At 51.6% G+C, this 15,944-nt stretch overlaps 1 protein-coding gene and 1 non-coding gene across 5 annotated transcripts in view; both read left to right on the top strand.

Moving 5' to 3' along the window:
- Positions 1 to 781: 781 nt before the first annotated feature.
- Positions 782 to 888, top strand: LOC126946972 (U6 spliceosomal RNA). Its single transcript, XR_007722834.1, has one exon. It is a non-coding gene; the product is annotated as a U6 spliceosomal RNA (small nuclear RNA).
- Positions 889 to 2,158: 1,270 nt separating this feature from the next.
- Positions 2,159 to 15,944, top strand: part of OTUD5 (OTU deubiquitinase 5) — a 35,651-nt gene continuing 21,865 nt past the window's right edge. For all 4 annotated transcript variants that reach the window (XM_050775641.1, XM_050775640.1, XM_050775639.1 and 1 more), the window contains exon 1: positions 2,159 to 3,072. In XM_050775641.1, coding sequence (XP_050631598.1) covers positions 2,479 to 3,072 — 594 coding nt within the window. In that variant the 5' untranslated portion in view covers positions 2,159 to 2,478. The remainder of the gene's footprint in view (positions 3,073 to 15,944) is intronic.

The raw sequence follows: 15,944 nt of genomic DNA, 5'->3' as shown, positions 1-15,944 counted from the left end.
GGGTTTCACCGTGTTAGCCAGGATGGTCTCGATCTCCTGACCTCGTGATCCGCCCGTCTCGGCCTCCCAAAGTGCTGGGATTACAGGCTTGAGCCACCGCGCCCGGCCATGATTACTATCTTGAGTTCAGTTTTAGATGTGTAGTGAGTGAAATATATGGGGCTAGGGTGAGATGGTCATGAGAAGATTCAATGTGATAATGTGCATCTGGCACAGAGCCATGAACACAACAGGCCTGGTAAACATGAAAGTCCCCTCCTCCCATTAAGTCTCATGAGCAGAAAACACTACTTAGAACCCATTTATTACTTACACCTTTCAGGGAAGAACTTCAACTAGGGTTAGTATCTGAAGGGAGGCAAGGCTATACTCAAAACAGCTTTCCCATGGTCTCTTTCAGTCAACCTGTTGTATGGCTTGTCTCCTAAGACTGGAAGTGAACTCCAAATACCTTCTTGGTTCATCAGCTCATCTGAACCCCATAACCATTCCCCGAGGTAGTCTGGGCAGGCATTATCATTCCCGTTTTACACATGGGTAATCTCAAAAGCAACACAATGACTTGCTCAAGATCATACAGTTGGTAATGGTCCATCTGTGCCTGGAACTGAGGTCTTTCTGGCTCCAAAGCCTACGATCCTTCCACTGCACCACCATGCAGACTACTTTATTGAACACTTCCTATGTGCTGGGCACAACACCAGGCCCTTCAGAAGCATTAATCTCTGATCCTCAGATTGGAATTATCATTGCCAATTTATAGAATAGAAATTGAGGATGGGTGCTCACTTCGCACCACATATACTAAACTTAGAACGATACAGAGAAGATTAGCATGGCACTATGCGAAAGGATGACACGCAAATACGTGAAGCGTTCTATAAAAAAGTAAACAACAATAACAAAAATTGAGGACGGGGTGGGAGTTAAATGACTGACAAAGATCAATCAGACAGGAAGGGCAGAGCTAGAATTAGCGAGTAGCTCTCCAGCTACTCAATAGCAGGGATTCTGCCAACCCCATTTCGAGACGCTGACTGGTGACAGAGCTGATTCATAAACCTCGATCGACCCAAGCAAACTCAGTTTTAGAAAAAGGCTGGGCTTGGCCAGGCGCGGTGACTCACGCCTGTAATCCCAGCACTCTGCGAAGCCGAGGCGGGAGGATCGCTTGAGCCCAGGAGGTGGAGATCAGCCTGGGCAACATAGCGAGACTTTGTCCCTACAAAAAAGTGAAAAAAAAATTAGCCGGGCGTAGTGGTGCGCGCTTGCGGTTCCAGCTATTCGGGAGACTGAGGCGGGAGGATCGCTTGAACCTGGGAGTTGGAGTTTGCAGTGAGCTATGATCGCGCCACCGCATTCCAGCCTGGGCGACAGAGTGAGACCCCCGTCTCGATTAGAGGGGGGGGGAAAAAAAAAAAAAAAAAAAAAAAAAAGGCTGGGCCGCGCCTGCGCACTAGCCATAGGGCCGGGGAGGTCAACCCGAGGGCGAGAGTGCTGTGGTGCCAGAGAAGGCGTGTCTGTTTCCCAAACAACCACTGTCCCCACGGTGCTTGTCTGTCCCAAGGTTGGTCGGTATGACGCGAGTGACGGCGTCTTTTAGCCAATCACCGCAGAACTCAGGCTGTTGCCGGGGTGAAGCGGTGTCCGCCTCCCCCGGAAGGATATTTGTAGGTGGGTGGGACCGGAAGTGACGCTACAGGGGAATGCTATGCTCTGGGAGTGTTGATGTTTTCCAGTCATTCCGGCTGACAGCGTTCAAGTTGGAAGCCTGGAGGGGAGGTGTTTTTCCTGTCGTACGTGGGACAGGCCACGCTGTCCGTCCGCAGTACCGACGACTGCGAGTCAGAGCTTCGGGGAGAAAAGTGAAGAGCAAGACGGGACCGACGGGGAGAAAGGCTGGGAACCAGGGTGTCGACTTTGACTGAAATTTGAGACGGAGGGCACCGGAGGGCGAGCACTCGCCTGTGATTGGCCCGTGGGCGTCGTCGAGGACCCACGCAGCTGCTCAATTGGTTGGTGTTCGCAATTGTTGTGGCTGCGGCGGCGATTTTGCCCACGTACTTCCGAGCAAGGGGCGGGGCTGTGCCCTGGCGCGCGTGCGCAGCGCCCCGGGGCCCCACCCGGTAGTGCAAGAACCTGCGAGGGGGCGGAGCGAAGAGGTGCTTGTTTTGGTTCTGTTTCCTTTGAAGCAGAAGGCCGGAACAAGCGTAGCAATAAATTTGCTGGACTTGGAGAGAAGGTTCCGACAAACTCGCCGCACTGCCTTCATCTTGGACTTTACATCCGGGTTCTCCTCCCGGCGTGACCCGCGCGCCGCCGCCGCCGCCGAGGGTTCTCGAACCGGTGCCGCGATCCCTTTATCCGGGTTTCGCCGTTCCCGTCGTGCTTAGCGCACTACACTAGCCCCCCCTCATCCGGGTTCTCTCCCGGCGTGCCTCGCGCCGGGTTTGTTGGGGGGTACTCGGCGGTGCAGCCATGACTATACTCCCCAAAAAGAAGCCGCCGCCTCCCGACGCCGACCCCGCCAACGAGCCGCCGCCGCCCGGGCCGCTGCCCCCGGCGCCGCGGCGCGGCGGGGGTGTGGGCGTGGGCGGCGGCGGCACGGGCGTGGGCGGCGGCGATCGCGACCGTGACTCCGGCGTCGTGGGGGCCCGTCCGCGAGCTTCGCCACCGCCTCAAGGCCCGCTACCAGGACCGCCGGGCGCACTTCATCGCTGGGCGCTGGCCGTGCCGCCTGGTGCAGTGGCGGGTCCCCGGCCACAACAGGCTTCTCCACCTCCTTGCGGGGGCCCAGGTGGTCCCGGCGGCGGTCCCGGCGACGCGCTGGGCGCAGCGGCGGCGGGTGTGGGTGCCGCGGGCGTGGTGGTGGGTGTGGGTGGTGCCGTAGGCGTGGGCGGCTGCTGCTCCGGGCCTGGGCACAGCAAGCGGCGACGTCAAGCTCCCGGGGTTGGCGCGGTTGGCGGGGGCAGTCCCGAGCGTGAGGAGGTCGGCGCAGGCTACAACAGTGAGGACGAGTATGAGGCGGCTGCAGCACGCATCGAGGCTATGGACCCTGCCACTGTCGAGCAGGTAAGAGCTGCGGGATGAGGGGTGGGCGGCTACGGCAGATGGGACCCCCAGACTGTGAAGAGCCTCAAGGAAGGCTGTTTGAGATCGCCCCAAGGGATTTAGGCGTTTTCACTGTGCCTGATAGTCTTCTCTGGTGGTAGGGGTGTGAGATGCCTTCTTTCCTCCCCTCCAGAGATTTGGGGCTAGAGGCCTACGATAAGGTGGCAGACTTAAAGATGGGATCCGAGGCCTGTTTTAGGGTCTGTAATCGTCATTTCAGTCCTTGGGACCTCATCTTGTAGGGCCAATAGGTGGGAATTCTCCAAGAGACACAGGTAGGATCGCGCCCCTCTTGAGCAGGAGTCTCAGGTCTTCCAAAAGACCTAGGTCTGTGTTCAGTGGCTTAAGAGCTCTTTTCCTTTGGGATAGAAGTTTGAGATTCCTCCTCCAGGAAAGTCAAATAAGGTGGAGACCTCAGAGATCGGGTCTGAACATCCCCAAGGAGCCTAAGCCCTTTCAAGAGTCTAAGACACTCTGCATGTAGGACAGTCCTCTCCTGCTTCGCTAGGTAACACGGCACAGGACCACTGAATAGCCAGACCTGAGACCTCAAGGGTCCTAAGTCTGCCTTCAGGGGCCTGAGAGTCCTTATTGTAGAATCAAGGTCCTGACACACACACACACACACACACACACACACACACACCCCCTTTAAGGACAGGGATCTTCTAAGCTTTTTCCAGGGATGTAAGACTTTTCGCAGGGAGATATGATTCCCTTGCCCTTGGGGACAGGGACCGAAACCAACACCCAAGGACCAGCAGCTTTACTTGAGTACAAGAGACTCATCCGCTTTCTGAGTGACAAAGGTCTGCATTTCCTATCAGTGGCTGAGACCTACCTCTTCGGAGACAAGGCCCTGACTCTCTTCAGGATCTTAAGCTTCTTGTAAGAAGAGATGGGCCCTCAGCACCCCCACCAGGGGCCTGAACCTTTCTTCAGGAAAATGAAGACTCACAGCGTTGGATCCTAGGGCCTAAGATCCACCTGCTTATGGACTGAGGTTTTTAGAGACCGAGTCTGAGGCCTCTTCGGGGGCGTGGTGTTCTGCTGCAAAGGTCTCAGACAAGGTGAAGCCTTAGGAGATTCTTTTTCTCAAGACTAGTGTCTGAGTGCTTTTGGGGGTCCGAGACTCCCTACCCCACAAGCATATGTGACCTTTTTACCCCAATTATAAGGGACTGAAACATACCTTGGGGATACAGTATCTCATTTTCCCTTTTGTAACAGGGGTTTGAGGCCCTCCCCTCTTTGGGCCTAAGCTTCTTGTCAGGGACATATGACCCTTGCCTTGGGAACTTGAGCCTGAGACTACTCCTCAGGGGACATGGGCAACATGGGATCCCAGAGATCATGTCTGGGGCCTCCCTACAGATCTCTGCCTACATTTAAGGGCCTGAGACCCACTCTGCCAAGGACACTTGAGCTTTCCTTCAGGGACGGGAGACTCATACATACCCTGGTGACTTGTGTGTCTAGAGGTAAGGTCTGAGCTTCCTCCTCAAGGAACTTAAGGTGTACCCCTGAGAAACAGGAGGACTCCTCCCCCGACACCTGAGCCCTAAGACCCTTCCCTTGGGGCATGGATAAAGGATCCCTGTGGAACAGGGTCCTGAGTCTACCTCCAAGGGTTTGAATCCTACCTCAGGTGTGCGAAGGCCTGTTCCCCACCTTAGGACCTGATTTCTGAACCTGTCCTTAGGGTACTGTCACCTCACCTCAGACAACATACATACACCCTAGTCATAGGGGTCATTTAGAGATGTAAGATTTCCTGCCTCGGGGACTTGGGCCTCAGATTCCCAATTCCTTTCGGGGACATGAATAGAGTAGGATTCTGAGGAAAAGAGTCTGGGCCCGAGCTTCCTCTCTGGGACAAGATATCATTTGCCTTAGGGACTGGGGCCTGGCTCCCACTTGGGCATGAGGCTCTCCCCCTACCACACCAGGGATTCCTTTCTGTACCGGGAGAGGAACGTGAGGTCATCCTCTCCCATTGGACAGAAGGACCTGGATGCTCTCCAGGGTCATATGAACCCCTTATCCTGAGCTCCCTCGTGGCCAGGGCCAAGAAGATCCTCCTCCTTTCTATGAGAAGATTGTCAGGTCCTGGGGACATGGAGTCTGGAGCCTCCCTTCTGAAACCAGGAGCGATTCAGAGTTTCTCCCTGACCTAGCTATGCTTGCTTCTCACCTCTAGATCATATAATAAGTTTTGAACTGCTTTTGACAAGCTTTTTTCTTCCCAGGGACAGGAAAGGGGTTTGGGACATCGCCACTCTGGGGAAATTCTCCTCCCACATTCCTTTTCCCCTTGGCTCAGGTAAATCTTTCTGTACTTCACAGGGACCCCAAGCCTTGTCTTGAGCTCCCTGTTCTTGTTCCCTTCCTCCCATCATTAATTCTGGCACGATAAGCCATCTGTACTCAAGGGTCAGGACCAGTTATTTCTTCTCTCTGTGGTTGGGTAGTTTCTTTCCTTCTCTAGAAACAGGGAGCCATACATCCCTGGTTCCATCGACAGAGAGAAAGAACATCCTGTGCTGCCATGGTAACTCAAAAACACCTTGCAGTGTGCCCCTTGCAGTCCCTCTCTTATACTTGTCCCCATAAGAACATGGGAGTAAGCCGGGCATAGTGGTCCATACCTGTAGTCCCAGCTACTCGGGAGGCTGAGGCGGGAGGATCACTTGAGCCCTGGAGTTCAAGACCTGTTTGGCAACATAGTGAGACCTCATCTTTTTTTTTTTTTTTTTTTTGAGACGGAGTCTCGCTCTGTCGCCTAGGCTGGAGTGCAGTGGCGCGATCTCCGCTCACTGCAAGCTCCACCGCCTCCCAGGTTCACGCCATTCTCCTGCTTCAGCCTCCCTAGAAGCTGGGACTACAGGCGCCCGCCACCACGCCCAGCTAATTTTTTTGTATTTTTAGTAGAGATGGGGTTTCACCGTGTTCACCAGGATGGTCTCGATCTCCTGACTTCGTGATCTGCCCGCCTCAGCCTCCCAAAGTGCTGGGATTACAGGTGTGAGCCACCGCGCCCGGCTGACCTCATCTTTATTAATTAAAAAACAATATGAAAATCAAGTTCTGTGGGTTCATGAAACCTGCCCTTCCCAATGACAGGAGAGGCTTTCTGTCCCCACACTTTTTGGGACAAATAAGGTGATCCTCTTTTCCCTGCCTCACGTGGTCCAACTTGAGAACTTTTGGGGATGAGAAGAGGGAAGATTCCTCCTGCCACCCCAGTCTTGGTCCTAAACTATCACTAGGGGTGTTTGTAGCCTGGAGGTCAGTTGGATCCCTTGGGAAGAGAGGCTTCGTTAAGAGGGAGTCTGGATGGCGATTCTGGGGTTCTGACTACTTGGGCTTCTTCTTTGTCCTGATTCTCTTGTATCCCTACTTCCTTTAGGAGTCTTTGGCACCGTGGGGTCCAGGTGCTGGGTGGGTGGTGATGTCAGGGGTTCCCAGGCATGGCTGTTTTGCTGAGAGTCTGCTCTATGAAAAGGTTGGCCTGTAAGCATCCTGAGTTTGGAGACCCTACAGAACTCTTTTGAGAAGGGGCATGTGAACTGAGGTGGTGGAAAAAGCTGAGCGTGGCACCATAGTTGATGCCTGGGTTCCAACTCTGGGTCTTTCAGGGCTTTGCTGGATGAAGCAGGGTAGGTTCTACCTATGCGCTCTGGGCCTCAGTTTCCTCACTGGCTAGGCAAGATGCTGGTGAGGTGTTGTTTGGGATTTTAGGGAACTCAGTCCAAAGCTCTCTGGACCTGGAGGTGGCAAAGAATGGTGGATGTCTTTTGAGGAGGAACTGGGTTTCTTCCCTCTCTTCCTGGCTCCCTCTCAGCCATCCAAGCTTGGTGGGCAGGACAAGCAGCCTGTTTTGTGTGAGGCTCACGGTGGATGAACAGCCTTTTTTTGTGGGCAGCCCTGTTGTAATGAACAAGCTTAGTGGGATTTCCTGTCAGGAGGCCTGTTGGATAGTGGTGTGGAGGTAGAGTTGTGTGTGGAGTTGGGGCTTTGGAGCAAGGCAAGCTTTGAGCCATCATCCCTCAATTCTCTCATCACCTTCCAGACTTCAGCACCTCCTCCTTACCTGCTTTATAGCTTTAGGTAAACTACTTCCCCCCTCAGCTGCCCTTTTTGCAAAAGTTTGTCCGTGCCCAGGTGTGTCTGATCTTGCTCACCTTGGACCTTGACTGGTTCTTCCTCTTGCCCAGAATGGGCAGTTTGCCCCAGGTTCATCTTCGTTCTTCCTAGGAGCCTTTGTCCACTCCTAGTAACCTATCTTTGGTAGCAAAAGCCCTTCATTTGGCATCTAGGAACCTGCTGATTTCTTGGGTTCTTCTTACCCCAACTGGAATTGGGTAGCTAGCTGGTGGGAAAGCAGGAAGGGGTCTTTTCCCAGGCAATGTGGATTTCAGTCCTGTTTCTGCAGTAAGCTTTTGTGTGGTCTTCAGCCAGTTCCCTTTTCTGGTTCTTGGTTTCTCCCTCCATGAAATGGGTAGTGGTGAGGAGGGAGGTTGGACTCATTGCTCTGAAGCAAGTTATAGTCTCTTCCCTGTTGCCACTCCCCTCACCCTTCATGAAAGTTTTAAGTGGGACCCCTTGGCCTTTGGGGGTTGTGGTAGGACATTTCAAGCAGTGTTCAGCATCCTTCTTGGCTGGTGCTGAGCCCTTGGGTGTGTTTCTTTTAACAACTTTAATGAGATGTAATTCATGTACCATGCTATTCACCTATTTGAAGTGTACAGTTCAGTGGCTTTTAGTATATTCACAGATCGGTGCGTCCATCACATCACTACAGTCAATTTTAGAACATTTTTATCACCTTAAAGAGAAATCCAGCACTCTTTAGCCATGATCCCCCAATTTCCTCATCCCCTTCCAGCCTCTGGCAACTACTAATCTACTTTCTGGCTTAATTTGTCTATTTTGGATGTTTCATGTAAATGGAATAATAGAATATGCAGTTATTTGTTATGTGGCTTTTTTCATTTAGCATATGTTAAAGGCTTATCCATGTTGTAGCATGTATCAGTACTTCATTCCTTTCTATTACTGAATAACAGGATCTTGGGTTGTTTTTGTTTTTGTTTTTGAGGTGGAGTCTCGCTCTGCTGCCCAGGCTGGAGTGCAGTGGCGCAATGTCAGCTCACTGCAACCTCCGGCTCCTGGGTTCAAGTGATTCTCCTGCCTCAGCCTCCCGAGTAGCTGGGACTACAGGCATCCGCCACCGTGCCTGGCTAATTTTTGTATATTTAGTAGATATGGGGTTTTACCATGTTGGCAAAGCTGATCTCCTGAACTCCTGACCTCAGGTGATCCGCCTGCCTTGGCCTCCCAAAGTGCTGGGATTACAGGTGTGAGCGACCGCACCCGGGCGATCTTGGAGGTTTTTAATCCCCCTGCCCTCAGTGGCCTAGCCAAATGTTGGTGCCTTGGGCTTCTCCCCTTCTGCCCTGGAGGGCTTGTGTTGGTCCTTAGAGAGTATTGTGTCTATGTTTCTCGTTGGATGGGTTGCCTGTGGTTTTTTTTGTTTTTTGTTTGTTTGTTTTGTTTGAGACAGAGTCTCACTCTGTCCCCCAGGCTGGAGTGTAGTGGCGCCATCTCAGCTCGCTGCAACCTCCACCTCCCGGGTTCACGCCATTCTCCTGCCTCAGCCTCCCGAGTAGCTGGAACTACAGGCGCCCACCACCACGCCTGGCTAATAATTTTGTATTTTTAGTAGAGACGGGGTTTCACCGTGTTAGCCAGGGTGGTCTCGATCTCCTGACTTCGTGATCCACCCACCTCGGCCTCCCAAAGTGCTGGGATTACAGGTGTGAGCCACCGTGCCCAGCTCACCTGTTTTGTCCATGGAGCCAGGCTAGTGTTCCTGGGTGCTTTGCTGGAGGGGGTGGTCTTGGCACCAGGGCTGCTGGGACAGAGCTGTGAGTCCCAGAATGCTAAACACCTCTTGGCCATGGGCTCAGGGAAGACATCTGTCCATGAACTGCCACTGCTGCTGCCATCTTTTGCCCCCTTCCTGCTTCAGTGGCAGCTCATCCATCCATAGGCAGGGTCAGTAGTTTCCCATGCTGAGAAGGGAGATTCTAGGCCCCTGCTGCCTTAATTCTGACCTCCTATTCTGGAGGATGGTAGGCAGGTGGACCCTGCAGAGTGGGATCCATGCCATGTTGTCTCACATCCTTGAGGCACTAGGGAACAGACACCAAGGAGTGCTACCAAGAGGGGTGTGTTAGTTTCCTGTGGCTGTTGTGACAAATGTTACCACAGACTAGGTGGTTTAAAACAACAGAAGTTGGCTGGGTGCGGTGGCCCACCCCTGTAATCCCAGCACTTTGAGAGGCTGAGGCGGGTGGATCATGAGGTCAGGAGTTCAAGACCAGCTTGGCCAAGATGGTGAAACCGCATCTCTACTAAAAACAGAAAAATTAGCTGGATGTGGTGGCGGGTGCCTGTAATCCCAGCTATTCAGGAGGCTGAGGCAGAGAATTGCTTGAACCCAGGAGACGGATTGGAAGTTGCAATGAGGTGGAGGTTTCAGTAAGTTGAGATTGCACCACTGCACTCCAGCCTGGGCGACAGAGAGAGACTCCGTCTCAAGAAAAACAAAACAAAACAAAAAACAGAGGTTTATTCTCTCACAATTCTGGAAGCCAGAAGACCAAAATCAGTTTCACTGCTTCCAAATCAAAGTGTTGGCAGGGCCACACTCCTTCTGGAAGCTCTCAAGGAGAATTTAGACCTTTTCTAGCCTCTCGTGGCTGCCAACATTCCTTGGTTTATGGTTGTGTCATTCTAATCTCTGCTTCCATCTTCATCATCGCCTTCTCTGTAAATTTGGTTTCCTTTTTTGTCTGTATTGAATTTCCCTCTGTCTCTCTTTCATAAGGACACTTGTGATTGCATTTAGGTCCTACCTGATACTCCAAGATAAACCCCCTATCTCCAGATTTAATAATGTAAGTTAATTACATCTGCAAACACTTTTTATTTTCTCTTTTTTTTTTGAGACAGAGTCTCGCTTTGTCACCCAGGCACAATCTCGGCTCTCTGCAACCTCCGCCTCCTGGGTTCAAGCTATTCTCCTGCTTCACCCTCCCGAGTAACTGGGATTACATGCACCCACCATCACGCCTGGCTAATTTTTGTATTTTTAGTAGAGATGGGGTTTCGCCATGTTGGCCAGGCTGGTTTCAAACTCCTGACCTCAGGTGATGCACCTGCCTCAGCCTCCCAAAGTGCTGGGATTACAGGCATGAGCCACTGTGCCCGGGCTTTTCTTTTCTTTTCAGACAGGGCCGGCCTCTGTCACCCAGGCTGGAGTGCAGTGGTGTAATCTTGGCTCACTGCACCCTCCACTTCCTGGACTCAAGTGATCCTCCAGCCTCAGCCTCCCGAGTAGCTGGAACCACAGGTGTGAGCCACCATGCCTGGCTAATGTTTGGTGTTTGTTTGTTTTTGAGATGGAGTCTCGCTCTGTCGTCCAGGCTGGAGTACAGTGGTGCGATCTTGGCTCACTGCAACCTTCGCCTCCCAGGTTCCAGCAATTCTCTTGCCTCAGCCTCCTGAGTAGTTGGGATTACAGGCGCCTGCTATCACGCCCGGCTAATTTTTGTATTTTCAGTGGAGATAGGGTTTCACCATGTTGGCCAGGCTGGTCTCGAACTCCTGACCTCAGGCAATCCACCTGCCTCGGCCTCCCAAAGTGCTGCGATTACAGGCGTGAATCACCATGCCTGGCCTGTATTTTTCGTAGAGATGAGATTTCGTCATGTTGCCTAGGCTAGTCTTGAACTCTTGAGCTCAAAGTGATCTGCCTGCCTTAGCCTCCCAAAGTGCTGGGATTGCAGGCATGAGCCACCACGTCCAGCTCTACCTTTTTCATTATAAGGTAACATTTACAAGTTCCAGGGGGGTTAGGGTTTGATATCTTTGCGTGGCTATTAATCAGCCTACTAGAGAGGCTTTTTTCCTTCCTGGGGAAAGGAAGGGAACTCATTAAGTGGTCTCTTACTGGGCAAAGCCCTGTAATATTTGAGTCTGCCCAGCATCCCTATTATTGGGAGGCTTGGTATCCCCATTCACAGATTGGAAAACTGGCTCAGAGCAGTTCATCACATAGCTAATAATTGGTGGAGCTAGATTAGAACCTAAGTCAGTTGGGTTCCACAGCCTGCTGCTCCAACTTCACTTGGGCCTTTAGACTTCTAGGTTACAGAATCTTGCCTTATCTCCTGGGATCCTCTGGTGTTACGGAGCTTTACTCAGCCTTTTTGTGGAGGCTCAAAGATATGGAGGGACTTTCCCACAGTTCACAGCCTGGACTTGATCTCCTCAGACCAGGGCATTGTTGGAGCTTAAACTTATCTATGGCTGAGCTATCCCCTACCACCCACCCCTACCAGCCCTTCCTGAGCAACATTTTCTCCCCAAAGGGAGAAAGAGAAGGGCCAGAGCCCAAACTCTTCAGGCTGCTGATGCCAAAGTCAGTGGGTGGCTAGCAGTCCAGCCTCTAGATCCAAGCCTGGATGCCAGTTTGACTGCCCCAGGACCCACACCCTGCAGTGCAAGGGGCTATTCAGTTCTCTTTCATGTTTAGAGACAAACCAGGATATTCCATGGATGGGCTGAGAGCTATGTCCTCTATGCTGTGGCTCATGGGAGCCTTCCCTGTTGCCTCTATACTAGGCTTTGCTGGTATCCAAACTCCAGCTCCTTTCTCTTTCTGCCTTTGTTTTTTTGTTTTTTGTTTTTTTGAGACAGAGTCTTGCTCTGTTACCCAGGCTGGCTAGGGTACAATGGTGCGATCTCGGCTCACTGCAACCTCCACCTCCTGGGTTCAAGTAGTTCTCCCGCCTCAGCCTCCCAAGTAGCTGGGATTACAGGCACACGCCACCACGCCCTGCCAATTTTTTGTATTTTTAGTAGAGACTGGGCTTCGCCATGTTGGCCAGGCTGGTCTTGAACTCCTAACCTCAGGTGATCCACCCGCCTTGGCCTCCCAGAGTGCTGGGATTACAGGCGTGAGCCACCATGTCTGGCCTCCTTTCTGCCTTTGTAAAGTGAGGGTAATGTTTCTTGCCACCTGGGCTGTGGTCAGGACAATTAAATGAGGTGACATCACCCTTTGCATCTGGCATGGGGCAGGTATTCAGTTAATATGAGTTCATCGTTCTTCCTGGCCCTCCTTGCTTACCTGCCTAGTACTACCCAGAACTTTAGCTCTACTGAATTCATTGCTGGGCTCCAGGCATCCCTGGTACTTCTTGGCAGAAGTAACTTCATTTCTCACCCAGTTAGCAAGCGTTTTTGGAGGTCTTGGTGTTTTAATCCTTTGGTCAGGTGGCACCTCCTCTCAGGTGCTAGCCTTGATGACTGTGTTTCTTTTTTTTCTTTTTTTTTTTTTTTTTTGAGACGGAGTTTTGCTCTTATTGCCCAGGCTGAAATGCAATGGTGTGATCTCAGCTCACTGCAACCTCCACCTCCCGGGTTCAAGCGATTCTCTTGCCTCAGCCTCCTGAGTAGCTGGGATTGCAGGCGTTCACCACCACGCCCGGCTAATTTTGTATTTTTTTTTTTTTTTTTTTTTTTTTTTTGAGACAGAGTCTTGCTCTGTCCCCCAGGCTGGAGTGCAGTGGCTCACTGCAAGCTCCGCCTCCCGGGTTCACGCCATTCTCCTGCCTCAGCCTCCTTACTAGCTGGGACTACAGGCGCCCGCCACCGCGCCCGGCTCATTTTTTGTATTTTTAGTAGAGACGGGGTTTTCACCCTGTTAGCCAGGATGGTCTCGATCTCCTGACCTCGTGATCCGCCCGCCTCGGCCTCCCAAAGTGCTGGGATTACAGGCTTGAGCCACCGCGCCCGGCCCTAATTTTGTATTTTTTAGTAGAGACGGGGTTTCTCCATGTTGGTCAGGCTGGTCTCAAACTCCCAGCTTCAGGTGATCTGCCCACCTCGGCCTCCCAAAGTGCTGGGTTTACAGTTGTGAACCACCACGCCTGACCTAAAGCCTGTGTTTCTTTTCTTCTTCTTCTTCTTTTTTTTTTTTTTTTTTTTTTTTTGAGGCAGAGGCAGAGTCTCGCTCTGTCACCTAGGCTAGAGTGCAGTGGCGGGATCCCGGCTCACTGCAACCTCTGCCTCCCAGGTTCAAGCGATTCTTCTCCCTCAGCCTCCTGATTAGCTGGTATTACAGGCGTGCACCACCATGCCCCACTATTTTTTTTGTATTTTTTAGTAGAAGCGGGGTTTCACCATGTTGGGCAGGCTGGTCTTGAACTCTTCATCTCAAGTGATCCACCTGCCTCGGCCTCACAAAGTGCTGGGATTACAGGCGAGAGCCACCGTGCCCAGCCTCTTTCTGTTTTACAACACCTGGTATTTACCTTTTTCACAGCCTTGTTCATAGCTTGTGGTGGTTACCTGTTTCCCTGTCCCTCTGCTAAATAGTTTGTGAGCTTATCAGGAGTGGAGACTAAGTCTGATTCATTTCACTGTCCTCACTGCCCAGCCCGGTATCTTACTGAGTAGCTACCTGGTAAATCTTTCTTAGATGGATAAGTAGGAGCCCCTCTCCTGTTTGACCTCCTTTTCGCCTCTCTTTTCCCCCTCTCTCCAAAGGCAGGAAGTTTCTGTGTTCTTTTTTAAGAACCCATTCTTGTGTCAGGTTTGGGACTATAGTTATGGTTGCACCATCCCTGCTGGAGACCCCTGGCTGGGGCAGGCCCATGACTCTGGGAGATGGCTGACCCTGTGTGGCCAGGATGGACTTGGCCATAACTGGCTGGAGTGTGTTAATCCACAGGCTCGGGGGCAAGGAGGGCCACCTGGACCACTGGAATGTTGTGCACAAACAGAAGTCCTTGTGCTGCGCATGGAAGCTCATTAAGGGCTTCCAGGTGCCTTTGTCATCTCTAGAAATCCAGCCACATCTTCCTGGGGTGTGGGCCCTGATGATGGGGCTGGCCGGGTATTCTCTTGTCACCTCTTCCTCCCCTCCTGTCCTGCTACTCACCTAGGATTTGCTGAGGGCCTCTCAGTTGTACATAATCTCCGTGCTGATCTCTTCCCCTTCTGTGACTGGCGACAACTTCCCCCAGTATATGGTACGTTATTTACAAAGCTTCTTTAGGTCCTGAAACTCCTCTGAACCTCTTGACAGCTCTGTCCGGTAGATCAACATATCCCCCATTCCATAGGAAACTGAGACTAATATCGGACAGCAAGTTTGTGACAAAGCTGGGGTTGGAATCCAGAGCTCTTGCCTTCCAAACCTTGTGCTTACAACTTTGCCAGAGATGCTTCTCCTCTGGCTTTCCTAGGGGATGGGTTCCACCCCTTGCCTGAGCTGGGGAAAAATGGCCTTATGGACAGGTGGGCCCCTATGTCCTGGTCTCTGATACCCCAGATCCTGTAAATTCCTGGGCAGGCCTGTGTTCCCAAGGAGCAGGCTTGGGATCCTGTAGTTTGCAGCCCTGTTGCTGGGTCAGGCTGGCTGCTTCTGGTAGCCAGCAGAGGGCGTAAGGGGCCCAGGAAAGGTCTGCTGCTTCTGGTTGGTTTTGTTTTGAAATGAAAATTATGTTTTAAGAGGTTATGTGGTCATTTTTTTTTTTAATCCAAAAATATGCATTTGTACAGGTTCATTTAAGTTGAACCTTCACGGTGCCAGATGTGCTTTGGAATTTAGGAAAAATTCAGAATTTATGAAACTCACCTGGTGTGTATACTTTGTATTACGTAACACCTCCAGCAGGGTCTGAGGCAGCACCTCATAATCAAACCCCTGTATGTTTTCTGCATTGAAATATTTGAATATTCACCCCAAGTGGGATAGATTCTTGTCAGTTCTGGTCAGGTTATGATGCCAAATGAATTCGCTAAAGGCTTTTGATTTTCAAAGCTTTTTGGGTTTAGTGTACCTTTATAAAAGAAAAGTGCAGTGAAATCGCTGGTAACACCAGGACTTAGGGATAATATTTTGCTGTCTAGCTTTCCCAATTTTGTGTATGTGTGTTTGTATACATACATATGTATATGTGTGTAGATATCTATCTGTTAAATGTGTTCAGTCACAGATGAGAATATTGTTTGCACACTTTTGCCTTCTAGAGTATATCTTTTTTTTTTTTTTTTTTTTTTTTTTTGAGATGGAGTTTCACTCTTGTTGCCCAGGCTGGAGTGCAATGGCGTGATCCCGGCTCACTGCAACCTCTTGCCTCCTGGGTTCAAGTGATTCTTCCGCCTCAGCCTCCCGAGTAGCTGGGATTACAGGCATGCACCACCACGCCCGGCCAATTTTGTATTTTTATTAGAGACGGGGTTTCTCTTTGTTGGTCAGGCTGGTCTCAAACTCCTGACCTCAGGTGATCAACCCACCTTGGCCTCCCAGAGTGCTGGGATTATAGGCGTGAGCCACCGCGCCCAGCCTACAGCATATCTTGGAATCCTCTAGCCCTTTGTCAGGTTCAGGATCTAGGCTCTTGCCAGTTACTCCCTCTTCACCACCTTTCCTAGATGAAATTCCTTAAGGTAGAGCCACATTCTCCACCCAGGCACTTGCTGGGTCTGAGTCTCTGGCTGCCTGGGGCAATGTGGCTCCCTGGCCAAGGCCCTGCAAGGTCAGCAAAAGTCATAAGGCAGATGGGGCCACTGTTCTCAGGGCACCTGGGACCCTTTTGGAAGCAAGTCTTAGTTTCACTCAGCAACTGATTCGCTAAAAGAGTCTACTTCACATGCATGGAGTGGTCACACAGGGCTGAGAACTTTACCTTGGCCAGCGTCCTCTCTGTCAATGACCTAGGCCTCTCGGGAGCTTGAGGTCGGGGCCCTGG

The sequence above is a fragment of the Macaca thibetana genome, chromosome X (genome assembly GCF_024542745.1).
Source record: "Macaca thibetana thibetana isolate TM-01 chromosome X, ASM2454274v1, whole genome shotgun sequence".
In the NCBI taxonomy this organism is placed as follows: Eukaryota; Metazoa; Chordata; class Mammalia; order Primates; family Cercopithecidae; genus Macaca; species Macaca thibetana.
The sequence above is the reverse complement of the archived record's forward strand: the minus strand, read 5'-3'. Positions and strand labels throughout refer to the sequence as shown.